This window comes from Poecilia mexicana, unplaced genomic scaffold (genome assembly GCF_051168715.1).
Source record: "Poecilia mexicana isolate PSO_F unplaced genomic scaffold, ASM5116871v1 scaffold_4, whole genome shotgun sequence".
Taxonomy (NCBI): Eukaryota; Metazoa; Chordata; class Actinopteri; order Cyprinodontiformes; family Poeciliidae; genus Poecilia; species Poecilia mexicana.
Window position 1 is genome coordinate 13,699,336 of NW_028263373.1, and position 27,066 is coordinate 13,726,401.

Below are 27,066 nucleotides of genomic sequence, written 5' to 3' on the forward strand. Positions count from 1 at the left end.
ATTATTTTGGTGGGGATGAAACGTTTCGTAATCTGCCATTGGTCGGGTGGGTCTCGATGAAATCTCACTACAAATGAAATCACTTTACTGTGCTAAGCTGTTATGTTACAACCACAACTCGCAATATGTTTTATTGCGCGTTTATGTAGCAGACCATCACAGAGTAGTGCGCAATTGTGAAGTGAAAGGAAAACGATGCGCGCAGTCTGAAAGGTGTGGTGTGTGCGTTCGTATTCAGTCTAAGCTGCATTGTGGACTTTCACTGGAGTTTGTAGCTGCACGTGTTTTGGGGTGCGTCTCCACCAGCCTTGCACATCTAAAATACATTTTCGCCTGTGCTTCATTCCACAGTGGCATTGCCCTATGTTTGCTTGACCAAGTTAACTTTGATGAACATTTTTATGCTACAAAACAGCATGACCTCAACGTGATGCTGCCACCTCCATGTTTCACTGTGGGGAAAGTGTGTTTTATTAGCGAAAAAGTTTAATTTTGTTCTCTTCCTTAAAGACATTACCATGTGCGTGGTACTTCCAAGAAGAGTCCTTGACAAATTTTCCAGCTGTGCTTATTTACTGCCACTTTGAGCTTTTTTTTTTTTACTTCAGTTTATGCATAAGCTGAATATGCATTCAATTTAAACATAAACTGAATGTAAATATAGAATTTCTCACTTTTTGATATTTAAAATCTTAACCTGTAATAATGCCGACATATACAAAGGAAAAAGTAAATATTGAAATCATGTCTTTATGCATTTACTCAGTTTATTATTAAATTCCCATACAAAATTTGGTAATTTAATAATAATAACACTATATTCTAGGTATCTGGGAAGTCAGAATTAACTGAATTCACTTCAAACCCAAGGTGACACCTTTTACAAGTTAAGAAGCTGGGATTTCAATATGGCAGCACCTATACATGTGGTTTGCAGTACGTCTAAGAAACATTATTTTAAGATCTAGTTTCTATAGGAAAAGACAACTTTTAATTTGTGCAGTTTAGAGTTGCAAAACATATTTCCACCTTTAATGTAAGGAATGACCATACTGAAATGCAATGTCGGCCTTTTAGGAAGAAATTATAGAGTTTAATGCTCAACTCTCAAGTTAACAGTGGGTTTAAAAAAAAAAAATTATTACTACTATTTAAAACATTTAAGAATTGGAGAAGACATTTTTGGCACATTTGGAATCCCATACAATAATATAAGTTGAGTTTTTAATAGGTTGAAAGGGTATGCATGCTTTCAAAGGCACTGCAGTTTTATGACCCAGAAACTCACGGTTTGGCAGCGTTTTGTTGCTGATTAGTTGGTTGTAAGACAAAGATTCTGAGTGTAAGGGACACGGGTAAAACATGGAGCTGACTTTCAACATGAATTACTGACATTTAGCACACAGCAGTGCAGTTTTCATCAGAAGCCGAGTAAACCGAGCAAACATGACGGTTCACACACTCCCACCCAAGACAGCTGCGAGCTGTCTTTATCAACATGATGTCTGAATCAAAGTGTTGACCGTTACTTCCGTTAAACATGGCGTTCGTCACGTTCCAAACAGCCGTTAACCACGCTGATAGACTAGATTTCGCTCACTAAATACTGAACTCCTCCTTTATCGAACCCTTATTTACACCACTCTTGTGTTGTTAGAGGCCAGGCCTGTGATGACAGAAGTTTTACGGGTAATGTTGCTGCTGTTTGGTGGGAGACGTTTCATTAAAAACCTGCGGAGCGTTAAGATCACAGCGGGGCCGCCGGACAGCACTCACCTTGGGTCAGACGCAGAAGTTGACAAGCTTTAATCTCAACAGGGTCGCTCAGCTCTTCACATCCTTGTCGCTTCACAACATGCTTCTCAGATTTTTGTTGGGTGTCCGCTATAAATAAAAATAAAAAAGTCCAATTCTCAATGCCCTTTTGCTGTTCTGTAACCGTAAAGCCACCAGGCGCAAGATTTGTGAATTATTAAAATAGTGTTTTCTTCCCTCGTAGGCTGTGAGATCAGTTACAGGTTTGCTGCTGTTCGTGTAATCGGAGTCTTTCTCCTCTTCGTAAAAAAAAAAAAAAAAGTTTCAAACTTGAGGGGGGACTTGGTTACTCAGCAGATTGATGTTGGATTGGGCCAATAGACGAGCTACCAGAGGAGTGGGCAAACCCAGTCAGGCCAAAAAAGAAAAAGACCATTTAGAATCAGCGTCCGCCCCCCTCCTTCCCATTAGCGTTTCCAGTAATTATCCTTGTCCAGGTCCCAGTCCCACGGCTCCAAATTTCCCAGAGGAAATGGTACTGAGGGAACAATGAACAGGAACTGTGTGGAGCAGCCGTTCTCTCATCACTAAATTTATGGCTCGTTAAGTTTTATGGCACACTTTGACACAAGTTAAATCAACATTTGCGATTTTCATGCACAATGTCTAATGAGAACATGCTTGTCAACTGATACGGATGAAGAAAAAAAGTCATGAGCGGATGTTTGCAAGACTGAGGATTCCCCCCCACCCCCCATCACATTAAAGAGGTTGGGGAAATACCCAATGTTTGTTATCCTTGTTTAACCCCTTTTTTTCCCCACATGCCTTACAAACTTGCATACCACTTAGTTTCATCTTAAACACGTAAGACTCTCGTTAGAACAGAAACACTAGAACATGAACGGTATAAATCATACTGAACCACTACAGCAAGTTTGTGTGAAATGTAAGAGCTCGAGCGCCCTCTGGTGGTATAATGTATACAGCTATATGTGCTATAACATACAGCATGTTGGCTATATTAACTCTATTAACCTATGGTTGAGGAGCTTAATTTGGGGTCTTTAGAGAGTTAGAGAGATTAATTATCCTTGTTTTAGGTGATAACACTGATCAAAACACACATTTGGAAAAGCAAGTGATTTTTAGGCAAGAATTCTGTGTTTATTTTCTGGAAAATACATTTCCCAGAATCCTCGGTCGAACGCAGGAAGAGACGTGTTTTTGCGACGTGTCAGGAAGTTTCAGTAGTCAACATGGCGGCTCAGCAGGGAGATGTTGATGAGCTATTCGATGTAAAAAATGCTTATTATATCGGCAGTTATCAACAATGTATTAACGAGGCTCAGAAGGTGAAGGTATGTACTTAATCTTGACACTTAAAAATGTTCGCATCGGTTTTATTTTGTGCTCGTTTTCGTTTGGCTAACAGTAGCTATGCTAATAAACGAGCTAATATTGGTATTTATGATTTCTCCAAACATTTGCCTGAATGACTTTTTCCACTTTAATCTCCAAATTCTTTTTTAAGCCGTCATCACCCGAGAAGGAGATTGAAAGAGACATGTTTTTGTACAGAGCGTACATCGCTCAGGTAAGAAGTGACAGATTTCTGCTACTCAATGGGTTTTTTTAGCCATTCATAAACTTATCGCGAGTTTATTCTGGTGAATATAAGCCTTGTCCACACCCTGAACTGTGAGTTTCTGTGTATTAACAGAGGAAGTATGGTGTTGTTCTGGACGATATCAAGACCAACTCTTCAGCTGAGCTCCAAGCCGTAAGGATGTTTGCAGAGTTTCTGTCCAATGAGAGTAAAAGGTAAAAGCTTGCATTTGACATTCACGTCAACGAGTCCGTGGTTATAAATTATATAGATGTGTGTGTGTGTTAACATTTCTTAGTTGACAATCTCTTACCTCTCAAAAAGCTCAATAATTCCATTACTAATGTTTTTTGAGAAAATATACAGAACCATTGCTTTCTGCATATTTAAATGTATTTGGCTTTATTACCCCTCCTTTTTTCTTAAGTAAGTTAAACTTGTATTTTTTGTTAGTGCAAGATAACACTTTTGCTCTGAACTTTCCATGCACCATACGTTTGCAGTGCGTCTGGTAGGAATGGAGATGGAATTTGATACTATTAATGGACAACAAATTCCTAGTAATTACTAGATTTTTCCACTTTTTTTAATGTGTTTTCTCATTGTCTCTAATGAGCTTTCTCTCATAAGCAATCAAACTTAATCTATGATACATTTGACCTAGTTTTTGCTAAATTTTCTATTCAAGTTGACTTTACAAATGCATTTTAAGCCTAATAAATTGTAGTGGTTGTTAGCTTTAGCTTGATACCCAGTTTTGATGCTAACAGACGCAAAAAAAAACCCAACAAAACAAAACCAAAGATTTCCATCAAAACTTTCTCCTCTTTGCTTTTGCTCAGGGATGCTATTGTTGTTGATTTGGACAAGAAGATGGCGAAGAGTGTGGATGCAGCCAACACCACCTTCCTGCTCATGGCTGCCTCCATCTATTACCATGAGATGAACGCGGACGCTGCGCTCAGAACTCTGCACCAAGGAGAAAGTCTGGAGTGGTGAGGGCAAATCAAAAGAAGCACTTTACTTGTTTCAATGTTAGAAAATAACAATTGATCTCCACCGAAAATATCAAGCAGTACCAGTTTGGCTTTAGTGTTATCCATAAAGATTATTGAGTTTCTCTCTTAAAGGCCACTTTATGGATTCGTGTAATACGATTTGCTACAAATGCATGCCAGTTTCTTGTTGGCATTTAGGTTATTATGACAAATATGAATACTGTATGTAAAAATCTGCTTTAGCATCATTGAGTTTCTTTGTTTTGCGCACCAAAGTTTGTTAACGTTGTTCTTTTTTATGGAATGGATCAAACTGAACCTAAGTCTGAATTTATTTGCAGCATGGCCATGACCATTCAGGTGCTTCTCAGTCTGGACCGTGTTGACCTGGCAAGGTTCGTAGTTGTAGTTTGACATCCTGTAAACCTAAAGAAATATAAACAAGAGGTCTTGCAATGTAGTTGATGATGAACTTTGTTTTGATGACCTGAAAGAATAACTATTTAAAAAAAAAAAAAGCTAAAGAAGATAATCTTGTATTTTAATTTTAAATCTCAATTTCTAGCAGCTATTGGTAATTATTGGTTGTGAATATTCTCTAATCTAGTGAAATTTCCTCAACAGGAAGGAACTGAAGAAGATGCAGGAGCAGGATGAGGACGCCACACTGACCCAGCTGGCCACAGCCTGGGTTAACATTGCTGTGGTGAGGAGAAAAAAAAAAAAAAAAAAACACCAGTTAATTTTATAACATCAGCAGCATAGACAAAATTCATATTTGCAAACAACTGAAGTCTTCTTTAATGAGCTGTCAGCTTTTATGTTGTGTCTGATTAAGTTTTTGGCAAACACTCGCTTGTTATTTCAGGGTGGAGAGAAGCTTCAGGACGCCTATTACATCTTCCAGGAGATGTCTGATAAGTACTCGTCTACGCTGTTGCTGCTGAACGGCCAGGCTGCCTGCTACATGGCTCAGAACAAGTGGGAGGAGGCAGAAGGAGTGCTGCAGGAGGCTCTCGACAAGGTCAGACAACAGTTTGTTTTCTTTTTTTCTTGCTAGTCAAACTGATTGTTTTATGTACTGAACATTGTTGTGTGAACATGAGTCTTTAGTGAAAGCCTGCTGAAGCAGAAGGTGGCATCTTTGTTCAAATTGTTGATATTCTTTGATCTGTTTGATGATTGCATTTTCTTTTGTGGAAAGTATCAGATCTAATTTTGAATTGTGCAGCCTTTTGGAGATTTGACCAAAAATGTTTCTGAAGTAGGGAGCAGTCACACTTTTACTTCTTTAATTGAAACAATAGTTTTTATTTATATCTTCTCTCATTGTTTTCAAGATAGACAACTTTACTTTTTAAGCTTATGTAAAGATCTTTTGCAGGATTTTTGCAACATCTTAAAATTATATAGGTCTTGATTTTGAATGGTTGCAACTAGGTAGATCTTAAATCACGCATTTGTTCATACATCTTTTCTATAATTTGTATGCATCTTTTAGTCCTGATTGGGTTAATATGTTAGGAATTTGGGTGTTATTACTTGACTATCATAACTATTTGATGCCTAACTATCTGAAAGTTGCTAGATTGTAGCCCTCGAGGACTCAACTTGGTGTTAGGTGCTGAAGTTAGGAAATAGGTCCAAAAGATAAAGGTCTTTTAAAATGTGTCAGATTTAACCCACTCTCACTTCCAGAAACATGTTTCCATTTGTTAGATTTAAAAAATGTCACATTGTGTTTCTTCTTCTTAGAAAATGTAATGTAAAAATAGAAATGTTGTTCTCAAGCTCAAAGTGCTGACATCCTGAACAGAGTGTAATTTTCTCTCGACACTGTGAGGAGATGAAGTGTTCCTAAATTTAAAAACTATCCATGCATCAGATTGTGTTTACGTATCAAGTGAGGCTGCAGAGGCAGCAGTTTTACCTCCAGGTATTGTTTTAATGACAGGGGCTGTAACACTGTGCAATAATCCAGCAGGCTTTGGTTGCTTTTAAATAACCTCTACAGACAAAATATTACGTGCAAATTATTGTGATCCCATAGACTTGTCAGTTAACTTGATAAGTAGTGTTGCTTGGATAGAATAGCGTTTGGTGCAATTGCAGAATGTGTTTCTCTAAGCAGCCTCTGTAATAACAACTGTGTTGTGTCTGCCTTCCGAGTGTCTGTACACATCTAAAGTAAACATTAAATAACCCTCATCAGTCAGATTTGTTAGCTTTCTTTCTATTACTGTGTCAGTGCTTCATAAATATAAATAAAATGCATTTTTTGTCATTTACCAGCAGATGGCAGCAAATGCATTTATTTTAAACAATCCTGCAAAAAAAAAAAAAAAAAAAAAGGGTTACTCTATGGTACAGTAATTTCTTACTTTATCTGTAAACGTGTTGGGTCTTACCAAAAATCTGTTTCATAATTTTAAGCTGATGCACCTGTCCACTTTTAATATTCACACCTTAGCAGCTTAGCAGCAGGGCTTCGTGTTTACTAGTCACATTTCAGCGATGTGAAAAGGTTAAATTTTTACCAAGTGACAGTTATTTATTGATGTTATCTCTCACCTAACAGGCAGAACTTAACAAGGGTATGATGTGGCTTTCAGTTTTGCATGGCTGAAAAAGGCAGCATTTTATAGTTTACTGATTAATTCGGAGATGTCCTGTGTGCCGCTTCTACTTGTGTTTGTTTGCAACATCATCTTTATGTATTTGGATTTGATAACTCACTTTGTATGTTATTTTATCCCTATTAGGACAGCAGCCATCCTGAGACGCTGATCAACCTCATAGTGCTGACGCAGCACCTGGGCAAACCACCGGAGGTGAGACCAAAGTTCGAAGAGGTCTCTGCAAGGACAGCCGTCAGCTGGGACAAATCTATAAAGAACACTCAGACATTTTTGTGACCCTTCATGCCTAAATGAAACGTGCACATTTAAGCAATGTCCTGTTTGCTTTGATTAAGTCAGAACATTGCTTACTGCTAACATCTTGTACCAATCACTTAGGCATATCTGCTGTTCAGTGGTGTGAGAGTCAGAGTTCATAAGATAAGAGGGAGAATAATCTGACTTACTTTTGCTGGACGTGATTGCAGCGTGCTAGAACGGTGACTGTTATCACGGAGACATCATTAACATGTCTGCAGTTGCAAAAACGACTAATAATTACACCTCCCTCAAGGTTAACTTGGAGACAATTTCTTAGCGAATTGGAAGGAAAAGGGAAAGGTAATTAGAGAATGATCTTAAAAATGTGTTAAGTCTACTGATCATTAAGGTTTTTAATGTTAAAATTGTTGGTTTGGTCACACAGAGCCCAAGTAAATATCAGCTATACAGCTTGCATTAGTTTTAGGACACAGTTTGTCTTAAAGAATAGCAAGAAGCAACTACGATGCTGCAGAATATACATTTTCCTATGCAGATTATTATTTGCGTTAGGTTTAGAGTCTAAATTTTACAAAATTCTGTTCAGTGGACAGTGTTGGCAACAGAGCCTCTTCTACTTCAGACTTGTAGAAGAGCAGAAGCTGGCATGCAAATGTCTCTGGCTATTGGTAATACTTTGCTTAAGGCTCCTCCTGGTTAATAATCCTTCGTACCGACACCAAGCATTGTGTGTTTGTGTTTTCACAGGTCACCAATCGGTATCTCTCCCAGCTGAAAGATGCACACAAAGCTCACCCGTTCCTCAAAGATTATTTTGCCAAGGTAACAGCTGGATTATGCACTTAGAGAAAGATGCTTATCCACTTACACTTTAAGTGAGAATCTCTGCCATGCTTTCTCAACTTCTCTGTTTTGTAATAGTTACAGAACTGTTTGTTGTGCTAAGTTGGCACCAAGTATCCTTGGATCTAAGCCGAGCAGGGCATTAAACCTTCACCCTCTACTGTCACTTTGTGTTGCAATCACACTAGAGTAGAAACATACATAAACATGCTTAAAATAGGTTAACAAGCTGACTGATACAGACGCGCCAGTTTAATAACTAGAATTTGGTGTTTCTGGTGTCTCACTATTTTGTGTTTTGTTTTTTTTGTTGTTTTTTTTGCAGGAGAATGAGTTTGACAGACTAGCAATGCAGTACGCCCCCACCGTTACGGCATAGACCTTCTGTTTTCCTACAAAATTCCTTCAAAAGTGGACTTTTGGGGGTATGACCATGAAGATAACCCTGTTTCTCCCTGTCATGTGTTTGGGCTTGATGGGTTTTTTCCCCCTTTAAAACCTTGGCTGTATTTAAACCGCACTAGAAATTCATATATATATCTGCATTTCTCCTCAGGCCCTACACATTTACATTTATTGTAGGGATAGCCGCATTTGTTATACAAGCATTCCTTTGAAATGTTAATAAATGATTGGAAAAAACACTGAGCGGTTGTGTTGATATGGGTAAAAATCTACTTGAATAAATCGAATTTGAAATATTTAATTTGTCATTTTGGACGTACAGATGGTACAGCTTGTTGAATCAGAAAATGGGTGGACATTCTTACAAGGAATGTGTATTTTAAGAGTTTTTCTTTTATTTTAATTATGACCTGCTGCAAATAAAGACAATTAAGCTTCTTAGAAGATGAGGATATAACCATGAATAAATAACAGCTACTGGAAAAGTAGCTCTCGGTGCTTGGTTGGGTTCTCCTTACGTCGATTACATCAGATTATCTGCATTGTTGGGTCTGGTGTCTCACCTTCAGTCAGGTTTGTTGGCCACTCAAGCACAGTGATACCAGGGTTATTAAAGCAGGTATTTAGTACTGCTGGCAGTGTGGACAGGTGTAAAGTCCTGCAGTATAATTAGATGATCGCTATTAAGCTAATTTTTAGAGTGCTTTCATGTGTCCAGCTGTTCAGATGCACTGAGTGGATTTGATTTTCAAATTAAATCCAAAATACACAAGACAAAGGTAAAAGGTAAAGGTAATTTTATTTATATAGCACATTTTCAGCGACAAGGCAATACAAAGTGCTTTACACAAATTAAAAGGAAATACAAACAAAATAACAAACCAAAGGAAAGAGCAAAAGAAGAAAAATAATGTTGATCTATCCAAAGTACATAAACTAGATACTCCTATTCAGGGTTGGTAGATAAGTAAGTATCCTCTGGACTTTCTAAGTATGCTCTAAATTTGAAAAAGTAACGAGTAGTCCTCAGTTTCTAAGTAATAACTAAATGTTCCTGTTCTGGAAGATTTTTTTTTTTCTGGATTCTAAGTTTGTTCTAATTCATTTTCTGGGTTGCAATAATGGGAGTCTCTCTGCATAATAATCTAAAAATTAATCTAAGAAGTATAATATTGGTCTAAATAGTGAGTATTCCACAGTTTCTAAAATATAAGCTAAAGTGTGACTAGTAAACTAGAGTCTCTGGTTTCCAAGTTTGTTCTAATTCCTTTTCTGGGTTAAAAGTAAGTACTCCACAGTTTCTAACAAAATGAAATAAAGAGGAAAAGACACATTAGGGCACATGGCAACATTCAGGCAAAACAAAGGATAAAATAAAGGCATAGGTGAAGGCGGTGACTGAACAGAAATAAAAGCTTCATTTATAATTTGTGTCTAATGAATGCATATATTATGATTTAATTATCATTGTGTAATTAAATGATCATATTCGCTGTACCTGTATGTCAGTGGTGTCCAAACTTTTTGCCATAATGGCCAAAATCCTGAAGTTGAAACCACAAGGGGCCAGAGAAAATGTATATTTTATAGCTTTTTAAAAAGAGACTTTGTCACTTTTTTCATTCTTATCTGCTCAGTAAACAAAAAAACAAAAAAAACAAAAAAAAAACAAACAAAAAAAAAAAAAAAAAAAATATATATATATATATATATATATATATATATATATATATATATATAATTGATTTATAATAATTTAAATCAGCAAAATAGTGTGATTTTTGTATAAAAGGCTTAGTAAATCTTTGTACAGGGAAAAAGAAAAAGGGTTTGTAAGATAAGACAAGCCCACAGTTTCTACATGATTTATTTTTCTTATTTGTGCTGCAAGATTTGCTTTTGAGTAATAACAGATCAATAACTGTGATTCAAGTTACTCAAAGATTAATGTGAACGCAAAAAAAAAACAACTAATAAATGAAAATATTTTATTATTTTTTTGAAGATTATGTTATTTATCTGTAAATAAAATGTTGCCCTAAAAGGTGAAAAAGTGTCTGTCTGCCTCAACCTTGCAGGTCAGGGGTCCAAAGTCCTCCAGAGGGTCACAAATGGCCCCCGGGCCGCACTTTCGACACCCCTGTCGTATGTGTCGCTGTTCGGGTTTCTCTGCGCTGTCACTTTAAACCATCATTCGGTTCCTCAGTGGTCTAAGTAGAGAGTTCATAAAGAAGATAACGGGCCAGTAATACGTCACACCTTTACGCTAGTTTTTTTTAATTTTTTTTTTTATAAACGCAGCTGAGCCATAAACGCAGACTGCCCTCCTTTCTTTGAACGCACCAGTTGATCTCCGCTGTGGAGCTGAGAGCGCCTCGTCAAAACCCAGCGTCGGACACGTTGACCAGCGCCGCAGAAAGAGAAGGAGAAGAAGAAACGACGCATGCCTTCATATACCGGATTATATGTCAGTCTGATTTCTATTTTCACCGGAATAACTTGCCCGTGCCTCCGAGCGGTCGCGCTCCCTCATGAAACGGCACAGGATCGTTATATAAGGCGGATAGCGGTCCGAGATGAGAGCGCGTCTCTGACAGCGTAGCGGCAACAATAGTGTGGCCGGGCTGCGTGCCCCCGTGTCTGCGCTCGGCTTAAAGGCTAATTTATTCACCCGCTAATGTCCCGCTAACACCGGGGAAGCTGCTTCCTCCTCTGCGTTGTCCGTTTGATTTATTGTAAGCTAGGCGGCTAACCTGCCGCAGATGAGCCGCGTGCGTAGCGGAATGATGAGCGGGATGAACCACCAAGCTGCCGCAGATGGGTCAAATTAACTCCAAGAAGCCCTTCCTGTAATTTGGCGTGGTTATAATTTCTATTTAAATTTTAATCACCGCCTTTGGTTTGATCTGGCCCCGGAGATTTTTCCAATAAAAGAGCAAAGAATGGGCCCATGTCTTAATTTGGGAAACAAAAAAATAGGCGCCTAAAGAGGGGATAAGCTTGTTAGATAAGCTTGCTCTGGGTGCTTTATTGAGCCAACAAGCCTAGTCAGCGGTCAGTCTGGACTCCCTCTGCTCCTCTGCTGGAGGCATCTCTCCGGGTTTTTTACCTTCTCTGTTGTCACAGCGATGGGCAGCGCTGGGCCGGTGGAAGTCGAGCCCATGCCGGGGTACTGGGAGCTCATCACCAGAGGCTCCAGCGCCATGCTGGGCGCATGGAGGGACTGTAGCCACTGCGGTCTGGAGTTCTCCAAACGGACCCTCCTGGATAACGCATACATCACCTGGACCGAAATCGCCCTCTTTTTCTTTTGCGCCTTTTTGTGGACGATAATCAGGAAGAGACTGACAGAAAGTCTGTTTAAGGTAGGTGAAAACCTCCCTCACCCTAAATATACACCCACACACATACACACGCTCCTTCCTCTAAGGCGCATTGCTTCCAAGATGCCAAGAAAAACACGATCGAGAGGAGGCAGTGCTTGTCAGACAGGTGCGACACATGTTCACACACACAGCCGGAAAGACAGAGCTTACCCTCTCCCCAGAGAGCTTAACCATAATGTCAGCAAATATTAACCTGACTCGCACAGACGTTCAAAAAGCACAGCTGCTGCATTCACAGTCTGCTCTTACTCTCTAGTTTGGGTACTGTGAGTCATTCAAGATGGTCGGTTCAAGCTGGGCATGGAAGTGTGTGCCCACGTGTAGCTGCGGTGCACATTCTCTGATCATGCATGTGTGAGAAAAAGGTCTCACACTTATAGTGGGGCCACCCACGGCAGGAAACGCTGGTCATATTTACTCCTGTGCTGCACAAATGTGAATCATATTGAAGTTGTAAGGCCTTATGTGCACCATGCAATAACGTTCACAAATGTTCACACTTAATTTCCCCATTTTGTCATGTTGCAACAGATGCTTCAATGAGTCTTCTGAGTTGAACCTGGGTCTGGGCTTGACTGGCCCAGTTGAGGTCAACAACAGTTTGTTTGATTCAAGTTCTTCATAATATTTAGTGTCCTTTTCACACCTGATTCGCCTGACTGCATTATGTATTGATAGCAAGTGTTCATGGTATCAAGAATGTTAATTATCCATTCGTATGCATCAGGTGTGTGGCAGCGGGGGACACCTAAAAGTGGGTCCTGAAGACGCTGATGATCTAAAACACTTTGACTGTAGCTTTGACTGTTTGTTCAGGGTGCTGATTCTGCTAATCGTTTTTAATCATGGGTCTTTGTGTTTTGTAATAATTTTATAGCTTTTGTTCGTTTTGGGTTTGTTTTAATTTTGCAAATTAGTGCTTAAATGGTGTTTTGCTAATAGTTCACTCTTTTGCTTTGACACTCTTTTGTGTTGGTCTGCAGTTTTTGATTTAGTAGATCCATGCGGGTCCTGTTCAGATCCCTTGTCTTCCATTTTTTCCTCGGTTTTGACCCTGATTGTCACCTCTCAGCTGCACCATATTCTGTTGATTGTACTCTCCTGGTTCTCGCGTCTCTGATTACCTTACCAGCTACATCGTTTCCTCCATTCCCTGCCAGATCCTTGCGATGTCAGCGAAACAATGTCAACAATGTCCGCTGTTCTTCCTGATGTTGTGCTCCTGTTGTGGTTTTGCCAATTTGGAACTTCTTTGACGTTTCTCATTACTTTTAATTTTCAGTATGCTCCTGCCTATGTCCTGTCTGTATTCAGGTGCTACATCTACACCTCAAACGTCACAGCCGGAAGACGATCCTCCACTCTAGTGTCAAATCTTTTGCAGCCTCTAATCGATTATTTAAGGAATGCTCTGTATTTAACTCCATCCATCTTAACCATCTTTCTTTCCCTGAATCTGCAACAAGATTGTCCCCACAGCACAATACTGCCACCACCATAGTTCACTGTGTTCAGGGAGACGTGCTGTGTTAGGTTCCACAATATATTGAATGCTCGCTAAAAAATCTAATCTTAGTCCACATTTGTTTGCCACAATGGCAACAGACAGTTTCTTCCACCTGAGCTTTGGATTTCTGCAACTACTTATTAGGTTAGTTCTGAAAGCATTTGGTTGTGTAGGATTTTATTTAGGATTATCAAAGTATTTCCTTAATGTTATGAGATTGGTGATCGGGTGATCTTGTCCCCCAGTCTTATCTGCCTCAGCAAAAGGACTAAAAATCACCTTTTGTCCTCTTCTGCTTTCCAGTGAGAGAGGTTTGACTGATAGACCGGCCCACCAGGTCATGTCTGCACATTTGCATTTAACAATAGTCACCCCACTTTTACCAACTCAACGACTTTCTTGCTATATTTAGCAACATTTCAGACAAAACAAAATTACTATCGGCCAAAATCTGAATCGGCAGGTCAGGCTTTTTAAAGATCGGCGATCGGCCAGGAAACTGCTATCGGTGCAGCCCAACTAGACTAGCTACACTTTTTAGGTTTTACTCTTAAAATAATGAAAACACAGAGTGTTGAGCTATTACATAAAATTTCAAAGTACTTTGAAATAAAATCTTAAAAAAACTCCAAGGAGTATAAATATGATTGCAAATCACAACAACACTTTTACTATTTCTTCTGTCATGCACTTTTACAACCAATCAGCAATAGTCTCAGTAAATATAAAAAACAAATATTATTTTATGTCAAAGGATACAGTAATCATCATCATGAAGATAAGTTATAAGAACTCTTTTCTTACTCTCTTTGCATTTTGGTCACCTGAAAGCATGCTGTGGTCAGATAGTTTAAGATGTCAGAAACAGAGACCTACATTTAGTTTTGAATTGGTACAGCACTTTTTGTGGTCATTTGTTGGAGGTAAATCTGCTGATTTTTACTAGCAGTCACCAGAAAATTATCTACCTCAGCAATCAAAGTATCCCTTTCATGCTATAAAAAGATCAAACACCATCTTTAGAGAAATAACATGGCGCTGCTGGAAAACTATGGCGTGCTTGGAGATGTACGCTTACAGAACCACAACAACTCTTAAAGCAGCAATCTCACCCCATTTTGTCTAGCAGACACTCAGGCTGTCCTCTGACAGAACTGGACCTCTGCCCAGATCTTCTATATTCTGCTCTTCACCCATCCAAGGCCCCGGGACCCTCCCTCCTCCTTCTGCTGTTAGTTTATGCCAAGGAAGGTTCCTCTCTGCACAGAAATCCTGGATGTGGCACCTTATTCTGAGATACAGATGGTAGAGAGCATCAGGCAGGATCTCTCAGGGCAGATCCAGACTGAAAAAACTCTGAATGAGGCCTGCTTTATCTTTTGCAGTATGTAATCATGTCTTACCAGCACCCTTATGATATTATCAGACTGATTGGTAATTAGTGCCTGAACTCCCTGTTATTGAGTTCATGTCAAATCCAACTGGAGAGGGCGAATGTTAGGGATGAGGCGGGTGGTTTCAGAGTAGGTCAGCCATGCAAAGCTAATTCAGTTACAGTATTATTGTTATACATTATAAAACCAAAGTGAGTTGTCAGAGAAGCAGAAGTAGATTCTTTGTGTTCTTATTTCTTCCAAACACATCCCACCAGCCTGAAATAAAACCAGATTGTTTCTCAGTTTGCAGACTGACAAATAAGCATGTGTTTAATAGCTGCCTTGTAAAGATTGATGGTGTGGTTTTTACTGTATTGACATGTGCTGTTGCTATGGTTTCTTAAATGGAATAAAGCGAGTGCGGTTAATTACATCATAGATAATTATGTATGCACATCGTTAGAGCTCATAAGAACCTATAATTGCTGACTGATAACTTGGACATTAGTATTTCAAAGTTCCTTCAATGTTTTAAGACCTAAAAACTTCACCTGCAAACATTTATTAGCTGATTAACAGACAATTCTGTTAGAGTTTTTTTTTTTGTCAAAACCGAACCTGTTATACCTTTTGCACTAGTATGAACTCAATTTTAAAGAATAGGGGACATTGTTAAAATATCAACTGTAATTACAGAGCGCTCCACATTTATTGCCACTCTAAGTTGATGACCGTTTGTGGAAACGTTTCATTACTAATAGATGACTTCAAGTGTTCCTGCAGTAAATTTATGATGTGACACAGATTTTAATTTCTCTTAGTCATTCTTCAAAATGGGAAAATTAAGGGAACCTGCTAAGTAAAGCAAATGTGTGTTGGGGTCAGAAACTTATTACGCCTTCACGAAGGACGATTTGTAGACAATTGATCAGTTTAATAACATTTTTTTTATTTTAAAGCAACATTTTAATTTTGTTTTATACTGAGTTAAAAAATACAGTTTGATTGCAACTCGTTAAAATGGAAAAGATGAGAGCATGCCATTCAACTGAGGAAGATTTATGTTAGCAAGAAAACCTGCTTCTATCTAATCTATTTACACTTTAACAAAACAGCAAACAGAAAAACGCAACATTTAATTAACCTCAATAAGTCAGATATGACAACAAGAAAATAGCTTGAAGACAAACCAATAAATAAAAAGTTTTAGTATTAGCACAACACTCAGGAGGAGGACGTCAGATGTCACGGTCTGACAGCAGGGAAGCTGGCAGTTGTCCCATCAGACCGTCATTTCCACAAGAAAAAACTAGCAAAAGTGCTAGTGCGTCCCCGCCGCACAAAGTAAAAAGCTTGCCTGATCCAATTGACTCTATCTCTTGATGCTGTGTTTAAACAGCTGTAATTGTAAGCAGTGTGAGTCTATCCTACAACAACAACGTTTTTTTACAAGTTGTGAGTAACTTTAGAGTGCCAATTCATAAAGACCAATTCATTCATCAGATAAATTCATCAGATAAAAGTATTCATAAAGTCAGTTATAATGTCATAATTTTAGAGGTTGTTGCTCCACAGAGTCTGTCTGCCAAGCGGCAATAAAAACTTTATTCGTTTTAGGGCTGAAACGATTCCTCGAATGATTCGAGTACCTCGATTACTTAAATTCCTCGAGGAAAATTTACCTGCCTCGAAGCTTCGTTAATTTATGTTTTATTATTTAGCGCACCGTGTTCCGGCCGGGACTTCATTTGCGTTGCGCGGAGCTCTCACTTCCGCCTCTGAGTTGTTGACAAAAGCTAAGTCTCAGCGGCATAAAGTCCAATCTTCAAGATTGGCCCGTGGGGATTTTATTGATTGATGATAATGCCCGACTTTTTATCGTTTTTTGGGGAACCAATAAGCATCCTTAAAATGACTGGGGGAATGCCTGGAGTACGGCAGCATTTCTCCTCCGGGGCTGCTGGTTGAAAGCGAACGGCGGGAAGAGCGCTGAGGTGAGCGGATAGCCTGAACAGGGCGGGCGGCTGAGTAGCTGATGCTTACCGTGTAAATGTAGCTTTACCGACGAACCGCACAATAAATTTCATATCCCGGTCAGAAGAAACGGGTGGCGGAGCGCATCGTACATGGCTGGTAGATGAGTTTCTGAGTGTGACCAGTGAAGGTGTCGTAAATATCCCATATTGCTTCCCCCCGTGTTCGTGCCCTGGTCTAACGGTTCGTCAGTCCGCTGGTCTATTTCCTCCCCTCCACCCCATCTTACGTTCGTTCATTCGCCCTCTCCTCCCACTCCAGGCGGCATTTCCCGTATTTTCAAACCCAAAGCGTGACAGGTTAGGTGGCAAGGTGAGTTTAATTAATCTATTAAACTCACTGAAGATGAATACATAAACTAAAAGCTGGATTGTAGACATTTTTATAAGCAAATTTGTGAGCCTGCCTCTTTGTTATTAAATTCAATATAATTTCAGATTTTTCTATAACTTTTCTTCTGGTTAACTTAGAAAGTGAGCTATTATTGTTACAGGTTAGTTTTCTAAACTACAAAAAAGCAACTGTTAGGGATGCTCAAATATGAAAAATTGGACTGATATTGATATCTGATAGTAACACCGGTATTATGCCAGATTTACCAATATTTCATTTTATAATTTTTTTTTAATCCGATTACTCGATTAATCGTAAGAATAATCGATAGATTACTCGATTACTAAAATATTCGTTTACAACAGCCCTAATTCGTTTCATGGTCAGTTGCTTGCAGGACTCGGAGTTTGGTTGGATGAGTTGACTAACTTAAGGTACATAATCATTACTCTCCACTGCTCAGGAAGTGTTTCTGTTTTTTTCTGCGAGTTACCGACTTTCCTTGATTTTTCTCTCAGTCAGGAGTCGGACAAAACAGATGTTTTGTCAGAACAAAACATCTTGACTTGTTTAAAATGGAAGTAGACATTTAAAACTAAATCGTTGGGCTTTTATGATGGATGATTTTAAGATAACTCAAGTGGCAAAGCTTCGACCCAAACATGGATGGTGTGTGATAGTCCATCCAAATAGGGACATGTTCTTCCACAGTCTACTGGGGGTGCAGCTCGTTGGGGGTTGTTATCGCACTGTCGCCCACAAAGGTGTTTCACATTTGCTTTGATGCGTGGCTGCATGAGACACAGCAACAGACATCCAGGTTAAATTAACTTATTTTACAAGCCACTGTTATGTAAGAAAACCATGCATCCTCACTATGCTCTTCCTCGTCAGCTGGCAGCAATGTAACACTGGCGGTTTAAAGAAAAAATAAATAAATGTGGCTTTTAAGATAAGAGCTGAAAAGCTCTTCTGAGGAACAAGTATGTAAATGTTACACTTGGAGTTCCCAGCTGTGACTCCTTCCTCATTTTCTTTTTAGCTCTGCACAATTTTGAGAAAGTGCACGCAGCTTTTGATGTGTTCAGATTTGCTTGCGTGATGCGACCGATGGTGTAACATTTGCATCTGTGTGCACAGGCTGAGGGCGCAGGATGGTTTCAGATGCACAAAATGCTCATCGTATCTACATGCTCTTTCTCGTTCTAGAGAGTGTAGAAGCAGTTTGTAAGAAGCCGCGCGTTGCTTCAACAAGAAGTTTAAACGTTCATAAAAAAAAGAAAATTAGAGAAGAAAATAGAGTTTGGAGAAGAGGAGGGGGTAATTTGGGGGATTAAATGAACAAATAAAGACAAGTTAGAAAGAGGAAGGAAGAGTAGATGTGAGCACGTAGGGCCTCGCTTGCTGACTCAGCTCCAGCAGCCAATCATTAACACAGTTGCATATTCACCCACACACATCCATATGCCGCTTGAAAGGACATATGCTCTTTGACATCTGCTCACTTTCTAAATGTTTGCGTCCTGCATCACTCTGCCTGTGCTTTGTGTGCTCTGCAGTCAAACTCTGTCAGTGGCAGCAGATTGTGACCGTTCTCCTAAGTGCCCCTCAGAGCGGTAATTTTGCTGCTTCAGCTTTGTCTCAGAGCTTATCCTCCTGCACCGAGCTGGACGGCGAACGGGGCCCGCTCTCTGTTGTTCCCCTAGTTGGGAAAGCATCCTCTGGTTCCCTGGCGCTCCCAACCACAGATCCCAGATCACTTTCCATTAAGTTGTTGCACATTAGAGCCACAGGCAGAAACCTGATTCTGGGGTTTGCGGTTAGCAGGGAGTGATATCCGTTCTTCCAAAAGTGCCCACGCAGATAAAGCTCGCTTGTAGTTTTGACACTGATTGCAAGCAATAGTGAGTTTTTATTACATCAGTTTGTTGTGAGCTCTCTTCTTCTGTGGCCCAGCTATCTAATTTCTTGCTGCATCGCATGCGTTACGAGCAGCACTTAGGCCGTCACCTGACATGCAATATATTTCCACCTTGGCTTTCGATTTGTAGTTCATACACAGAACTTATGGCTTCACTAAACTGTCCTGCACTCCACTGGCCTGCTGAAGTTAATGTAGCTTGTCACTGTAATAAATTATCTGGAGCAATCCTAGGTATTGATCAACCTCAGTGTCAAAACCACTGACAGGTGAGCTGATTTACATTGATTAATTCTAGAAAGTTCTCATGAGATACCTTGGCTTCCATCTGTGTGCTATGTTGACACACATCAGTCACGTGGAAATTACCGCAGACTGAAGACGTGTATGCATGCAGAGTAAAAATACACAGCGCACTAAAGAGAATTTTTCTCCTTACAAAGTTCCTTCATTGTGCTTTTCTAGTCACATATAAAGCATCAAAGATAACGAGGAGTTTTTATTCATTTAGGCGAAAAAGCAGAGTCCAAGTTGACCTGGATTTGTGTGAAAATCCCTACGCCAGGGTTCTGCTGCCCGCAGCTCCAGAGTACAAGTGGAAGATGATGAAAAATCAACTACTGCATTTAAATATGGATATGTTAACAATGGCCTTCAGATTTTGCATAATTTGCTAAAACAAGCTAATTTTCTTGTTGTTAGGTTACAAATTAGTTGATTTATATCAAAACGGAGTGGAATATTTGCTGACATCTTACATCTTATATTTGTATTCATTTTAAAACCTAAAGATAGAAATAAAATGTTGAATCGTTAATAATTGAAACTAAATCTAGTGTTGAATTACCAAATGTGAGAAGTTTTCCAAAAAAAAAAGCTTTGCGGCTCTAAATGAGGTTTTTCAGATGCACTGAGGGTAAAAATAGCTCATTGGTCTGTAAAGGTTGCAGACTAATAACTGGTTGTTGCACCCTTAACAACAACACACGCTATTAAGGATTTTCTGATACCTGGAAACGAGTGTTTTACATCGCTGTGAAGGTAATTTGACCCACTCAACTTTTTAAGAATCATTTGAATTCATCCACATCGAAGAGTTTTGGAGGATGAATGATCCCTTCAGGGTCAAACCACAACATGTAAACAACCTTTCCCACTTCTTTGGATCTTTTTTCTACACTGAGAAGATGACGGCCTACTGAAGGCTGCTGATAAACTGACCTTTTTGTTCAGGTTTATAAAGCCAGTTTTCAAAGTGTTGTTTTTTTGAGCTTTGTTTCATAATTGAAAGCCCACTCTTCTCCCACTCACCTCCTACCTGCTGATAAACACCGACCCCAGCCGCATGTGAACTCAGAAGAGCTGAAGTGGCTTAAATGAATAAACAGACTTTTTAAATATGGCCGCCGTTTTTTTCCTTTCTCGGTTTGAAAGGTCTGTTATGAATAGTTTTTCAGTAAGATGTGATGTTGAACTCTTAACAACTTGTCACCCAGGTTTATATAATACATTGTTTGTTGCTTCACTGTGGGAATTGAAAAAATGACATCCATAAAAGCAGCCATTTTGAGTCTGGACAAACACACTCAGGAACTTTGATGAGAACTTTGTTAATTTGGCATCATTGATGACCTTATTCCTCTTTGGCCGCAGCCTGGCGCTTTGTTCACAGATTTTAATGTGATGTTCTTGGTTAGTAATTTAACAGGAAGTAGTTCTGCATTCCTTAAATCATAGTTGCAGCTGGGATGTTTATTCATTGCAACGCATGGGGATGAATCAGCTCTGTTTGCAGACAGTCAGACTTTCCTCTGGTCAGCAGGCATCCGACATGAAGCTCGGAGTCTGTGGTCTCCCTCCCAGTCTCTTTTCTTCTCTGCTGTTCCCTCTCGCTCCTCTGTTTCTCTCTCTCTCCACCCTCAGCGGACAGCCTTTGACTGGGCCAGAACGCACTGTAACTGTGAGCGCCTTGCTTGGTGGATGAATCTCCTCCATCAAGGACACTTTTTATCATCAAGTGAGAACTGAGTGGTCGGAGGATGCTGAAGTTCACTCTCTTTCTGTAAGGGCCACATCATGTTTTATGGTTTGCTTGCCATAATTGTGTGGATCTGTTGTTCTTGCATTGTAGTTATGGGTAAGATCTAAAGAGCCTTTTATTCCCTGGAAGCAATTAGATGAGTTTCCCCATCTCAGATGGGCTTTCTCTTTCTCTGTGGAAGAAATTGCAACACTTGCATGGAATCCCTCTCATGCAGAGTGCAGTCTCTGGACAGCCTGCTTTCATCTCTGTCCTTTTCTGAGTATACAACTCATCACACCTCCCCACCCTCCTTGCTCATGCGTCTTGTCCTCCCCTGTCTGTCCCCATTCTCTGTGCGGTTTGGGGTTTGTGTAACCGCAAAGCTTAGTTAGTGCAAGTCGAGTGGTTGAGAATGAGGCCTTTTGAGTAACTCCTTCACTCCTTCGTCTGGCAGAGATTACAGAGTCTTCAAACTAGTTGGAAAACCTTTGAAAAGTTTATTTGAAGTTAAGGTCAAAAGAACAAAGTTCAAAGCAAAACCTGTAATGTTTCCAGCTACATTTAAGCTGAAAATGATTCATGCTGCTGCGAGATTTAGATGTAGTTTGCTTATTTCAATCATAATTCAGTTTGTAAAAGACCCAACTGCAGAGATAAATTAACTTAGAAATTCTCACAAGGAGGCCAGGGCATATGACACTGGACTTACATCATTACTAAAACCTAAACAGGCGGCTTTATTAATCATTTAAGCTTTGAAACAAATGTGTTTTATTTAGTGGTAGGGATGGGCTATAATTCTAGTTTATCGATTAATTAAATTTCCTGTTTTTGAAGATTTAATTTTTGGAAAATCTGGATTTTTTTTCCACTAATCCACACCTCCGGTTTCCATACTTCAGTGATGCTAGCCAAGAACTACAATCTTTTTTAACAAACGTCTTTAATAGCTTCTTTCTTTTCCGACTTTGAATTTCAGGTAAACTCACAGAAGAAATGTACGAAATAAAGATAATTTTTAAAGATATTTTATGTCATTTGCAAGTTTTTTAGTCGATTAAAATAATAAATCGGATTTGGTGTAAAACAAAATCTGAGATTTTATTTCTATTCCATAGTGCCAGGACCGGAATTGAAATAAAAAAATAAAATTGAAAAATAATACAAATTTCCTTCTTCTTCACAGTTATGCGCTACTTTGGGTTAGTCTTTCACACCAAACCCCAACAAAATAAACGGAAAGTTTTGGCTCAAATGTGGCAGCATGTGAAAAATGTCAAGTGGTGTAAACAACAGTACACACACCTGCTCTCCTGAACCATAAAATACACACTTTGAAACGTCAACACACACCGGTGATGTATGCTGCGTTCAGGAGATAATTAGTTGGTCCTGATGTTTTTTTCTCATCAGTTTAAATCGGTCTAGCTCTCACAGTTACGCTCACCCACTCTAGTGTCAGCCCTCGTTCTCGCCGTGTTGCCATAAGTGTCGCTACTGTATTATGAATGACAGCCATATGTCTTCCAGCTGTCAGCTTGAACCGTGAGCCAAGTAGGTCTGTGTGCAAATTCAGAACCGCCTGACGCACACATGCAACATGACACATCCAGTTTGCATAAAATCCTTGCATTTTAAGGTGCCAACATGGTTTTCAGGTTAATCTAAGGTTGAAGGCGGTGATGTCGCGTTCTCTGCAGAGCTGCAAACAAACTTGTCCTCAAAAAGAAGCTTGATCCGCCTGATTGGCTTCAGCTGCATTATCGCTTTGGTCAGTTTTGGTTTGTGACCTGACATGGACACAAACACAGTTAACTGAAAACCATTAGACAAATGAATGCCACGCGAGCAAATTTAAATTATTTCTAATTTGCAAAATAAGAAAGAAATCAAGTCTTTTGGGACATATTTATTTTAGTTTGTTTGTGCTGCTGTGGAAATCATAACTATTGTCACCTTAATAAAAAAAGGATGCTTTTTTTTAAAATAGCTTTTATTCGTGATAGCTTTAGTTTTTCTAACTGTATAACAGCTTCCAAATAGTTTTCTCTTAACACATTTCACCCCATGATAACACAGGGAGTTTATTAGAAGAACGCACGAGTGTGCAGCTGTAGACAGCAGCGGTGACAAAGTGAAAGCAGCTCTTCTAAACTATAACAGAGTGCAGACGTTTTTGTTTTATCACCTAAATCATAGGAAATTGTAGCAGAAAACCTGTCACTGAACTCATTACTTCACATCTCCATTATTTAGAGACGAGAGCGAGACGGGCTTTCACATTCCTGCTTCCTAAAAAGGCTGAAATGGTGTTGAAGGGAACACCATTTCGCCATGTTTAAGAGCAAGTTTCCTCTTAAGACGCACAGTCACACACACACACACACACACGAGAAATCACAAAAAAATGTAAACAAAAGTGAAAAAAAATGCCTCTGTTGACATATTTAATTTTCACCATGATTGCTTGCCTATCAAACGTCTGTATATGAATTTGATGGCAGAATAGTCTTTTATCATTCTGAAAGACTCATCTTTTCTGATCCTTGCCTGTTTTTTTTATATGCGACGGCTGAAGTTAGTGATGGTTTGACAAGTAGAATGTGGTTTTATTGAAATTGATCAATGAAATACATTTAATTTCTGATGTTTGCACATCAAGACATTTTGTTTTCATTAGCTTTTCATGCATCACGCTAATGCTGTAGATGTTGTAATTCAGTAGTGTTATTTAAAGCTCTTGCAAAATGAGGTTTCTTTGAACAGGATATTGCAAATCTGTGATATTACATCGGACGAATCAACTTTACAAATAATTTGTCCCCAATGTTGATTTAATATTGTGGATTTTCTTGCTGCTCAGCCTGTGTGTGGTTGCTCTGACGCTCTTGGCGTTAATTTGATAAACAAGCGAGGCGATAATGTCTCCTCAGGGATTCACTGATGTGCTGGAACTCCCAGGTGCATTGTTTTGTTTTTGACAAATTGTCATGTATGAAGTGTGAAGCATGAGAGGGCCTTATTGGAGTCTTAGGACCACAGTTATGGACCAGGAACTGAAACTGCTGGTCTAAATCTTATGCAAAAAGGAAAGAATTGCTGAACCAGTGACTTCAAACAAATTCAGAAATGCAAAGTCACTTCATGTTGTTATACTGGGAGCCCGACGGGGAGTTAATATTAATTTTTCACTCTGCAGAGACAGACAAAAGCGTTTCCTGTACTGCAGCTTGAGTCCGACTGCGTCACCTGTCAGTCAGATTTGCTGCTCAGGCTGCACACATGTGCATGTAGTGGTGAATCATCAGCACTCCACTCAGACCCGTTCTAATTTAGTGCCTCATCTAATCAGGGGCTTTTAATCAAATTAAGTCCAAATGTTCAGCCACTGGTGTGAACTATATGGGGGCGGGGGGACTAAGTTTTCCATCTGCCAGCCACAATCTATTCCCTTCTTTTTGGAAAGTCAAAGATCGTCACATGCTTCTGCGTCCTGTTTCTCCTCAGATGTAACTGATTTGTTCTTCAGCAGTATCCTCCTTAATTATTGGCTCACACAATTAAAAGCCTTAAAATAATTTATTGCAGTAGAAAATCTCACACTGAATTTTTATTTTTGAAAAAATTACATTATTCGGTGGGGATAAAAATCCCACTTTACCACAACAAATATTTATAAAAATCAGTTGTTGGACAATTAGTGACAACTCCTGACAATATAATACTGTACATGTAGATAATATATATTTTTATCTATATATGTACCTTATTTCAGCTTGAACAATGATCTTACATGCTTTTAATTAGTAATCCACAACTTCCTTTTTCCATGATGCAAATATGTTGTGACTAAAAGGTCTACTTCTCTTCAGAACAGGAAAAAGTAGAGAACATGTCTGTCTTGTAAGACTTGTATTTTTATTTAAAATAATAATGCACATAAATTATTTTAAGCCTTTGGTACAAAGTTGTCAAATGCTGATAATGGAGATGGACAGTGGACATTGATAAGAACATTTTGGTCACTTTTCTTTGACCAAAAGGCCTCATTTAACCTCTATTTCAACCTATTGTTGCTCTGTAGCATCTATGATGTGGGATTGCTAAAAAAAAACAATCCCACATCATAATTACATCCTCTGCCAAACTTTACTCTTGACTCAGCACAATCAGGCTCAAAATGTGGAGGTCTGCTGCTCTGACTACAGAACTGATTTCACTTGAATTTACTCAGATCCCGAGGGCTATTGATGGCTTCAGAAATGTTTGTAGAATCGGTCTAAATGCTTATTTTTATACTGCTCTACAAATGAAGGTGAATGACGCATCTGAATTTCATAATTTGGTGGGGCGTCTCAATACTTCTGGCAATGTAATGTATGTCAAATTTAGTTCCTCAAGCTAAAAATGACAGAACCGAAGCAGAAAAGATGCCAAGTGTGCTTCAGAGCATTCGTCTTCTCTGTTTCTGTGTGAACATACCTGCAAACTTTCCTCTCGGTGGGATAAATTATTGATCGAGCCGCTGTTTGTCCTCCGTATCACTCACATTTCTTTTTCAGTCTGAGTGGAGGGCTGATTCATCTGAGACCCCTTAAGGAACTTATCCCTCATGTCTTGTTTTATTTACAGACATACAAATAAACAGCTGACTCATTTCCCAGCATGCAACCCACCAAGTATGTAGGCAGGAAGGGGAAATGAGGTCAGGTAAAGCTGGCGTGATTCAACATTCGTGAGCTGGAAGTGTTTTTGTTTTCAGTGGGTCAGCAAAGACGTGGCGAGACATGCAGCGGAGAAAACCCCTCTGGGGGAAATGGTCTTAAGGTGGCATGCTGTGTAATCTGAGGGTTTGTTCCACAGCTATAAAACAAAACAGCTTCCCTCCCACAACCAGGCTGCTTTTACTGTTGCTGTTTCTCATTAGAGACCTTTCCTGTTCCTTCTAATTAAAGCAAAAATAAGCCGGACCCAGATAGATGGCGTGACGACAGCTGATCCGCACCAACTCCTTGGAGGAAACGGATTGAAGATAAATGTTGGGAACAGCACACAAAACCACTGACAAAACATAAAAACAATAACATTCAGAAAAGCTGAAAAAATTTAAGAAGAAGCACGACAAAACATGAGAAAGCCCAACAATATAAAAACAACATGACTTAGTGGGAAATGTGAACAAGAAGGCACCTTGCAATTGATTGGTTGTACAATAGAGAAAAAAGTAAAGTAAACTCGACACGGTGGAACAAATGACAGAAATATAAAGCACAGAAGAAAAGCAAAGTCTGATGTCCCAGTTTTACAAACAACTTCAAGCAGAAATGCAAAAGCTAAAACCCCCAATCTTTATCCCCAGTGGCAGCTGTCCGCTCTCCACCTTGTTAAGAACAAGACAGGAGGGCGAATGACATCATTCTCTTTTTATAGAGGCCGATAATCCACACTGTAAAGTAAAAAACAAGTGTATTAAAACGGATTATTGGGTGGCTGATAATATTTGAGGACAAAAAGTGGATTTGAAGCGTCAAGACGTTCTAGAAGGCACTTCAGATTGGATTGTTATAATTGTTGATCACAGATGAATGGGCTATTTTTACCGACACATGTATATATAGGCTAAAACTGGTCATCTCTTGGATTAGCCCTGCAAATCCTATTTACCCTAAAACCAGAGGGCATCTGTGACAGGTTTGGGTTTAAAGGTGCTCTGAGATACCCGGAGTGACGGGTAGTTCGATCTCTTTCAGGCGGCCAAAAAGAGATCGAAGCTAGAACGAGCCAAAATAAATGAAAGAAAGCGAATGAGAGCAGGCCTGATTTAACAGATCCACACATGAGCCAGCATCCTGACTCACTGGCCCAATTTATCTTCTTATGCAACAGGCCAACAAGGCAGAGTCCAGTCACCTCTCTTCCTCTTTCGTTGCCTGCTTCTGCGAAGTGAACGTGGAGATCTTCTAGAAAAGACTAGCA

General features: G+C 39.3%; 3 protein-coding genes across 4 annotated transcripts in view; 2 read left to right on the top strand and 1 right to left on the bottom strand.

The window, feature by feature from the left end:
- The window catches only part of tnfaip8l1 (tumor necrosis factor, alpha-induced protein 8-like 1), a 28,079-nt gene extending 25,568 nt beyond the window's left edge, over positions 1-2,511 (bottom strand). The window contains exon 1 of the mRNA XM_015013252.2: positions 1,777-2,511. The gene's annotated coding sequence lies outside the window, so the exon portion shown is untranslated. The remainder of the gene's footprint in view (positions 1-1,776) is intronic.
- A 455-nt stretch (positions 2,512-2,966) lies between these two features.
- cope (COPI coat complex subunit epsilon) lies at positions 2,967-8,749 on the top strand. Its single transcript, XM_015013253.2, has 10 exons — positions 2,967-3,116; positions 3,290-3,352; positions 3,479-3,579; positions 4,207-4,359; positions 4,704-4,757; positions 4,987-5,068; positions 5,231-5,386; positions 7,125-7,193; positions 8,010-8,084; positions 8,431-8,749. The coding sequence occupies exons 1-10, from the start codon at positions 3,015-3,017 to the stop codon at positions 8,482-8,484; spliced, it is 909 nt and encodes a 302-aa protein (XP_014868739.2). The 5' UTR covers positions 2,967-3,014; the 3' UTR covers positions 8,485-8,749.
- Positions 8,750-10,535: 1,786 nt separating this feature from the next.
- Positions 10,536-27,066, top strand: part of cers1 (ceramide synthase 1) — a 33,645-nt gene continuing 17,114 nt past the window's right edge. For both annotated transcript variants that reach the window (XR_015762679.1, XM_015013246.2), the window contains exon 1: positions 10,536-11,875. Coding sequence is in view for 1 of the 2 variants with exons in the window: in XM_015013246.2 (XP_014868732.2) it covers positions 11,639-11,875 (237 nt within the window). In the remaining variant the exon portion in view is untranslated. The remainder of the gene's footprint in view (positions 11,876-27,066) is intronic.

Excerpts from the sequence above, each read along its gene's own strand:
- cope (XM_015013253.2), top strand. The coding sequence starts at position 3,015 with ATGGCGGCTCAGCAGGGAGATGTTGATGAGCTATTCGATGTAAAAAAT. Across the intron at positions 3,580-4,206 it reads CTGTCCAATGAGAGTAAAAG|GGATGCTATTGTTGTTGATT; the intron begins GTAAAAGCTTGC and ends GCTTTTGCTCAG. Across the intron at positions 5,069-5,230 it reads CCTGGGTTAACATTGCTGTG|GGTGGAGAGAAGCTTCAGGA; the intron begins GTGAGGAGAAAA and ends TTGTTATTTCAG.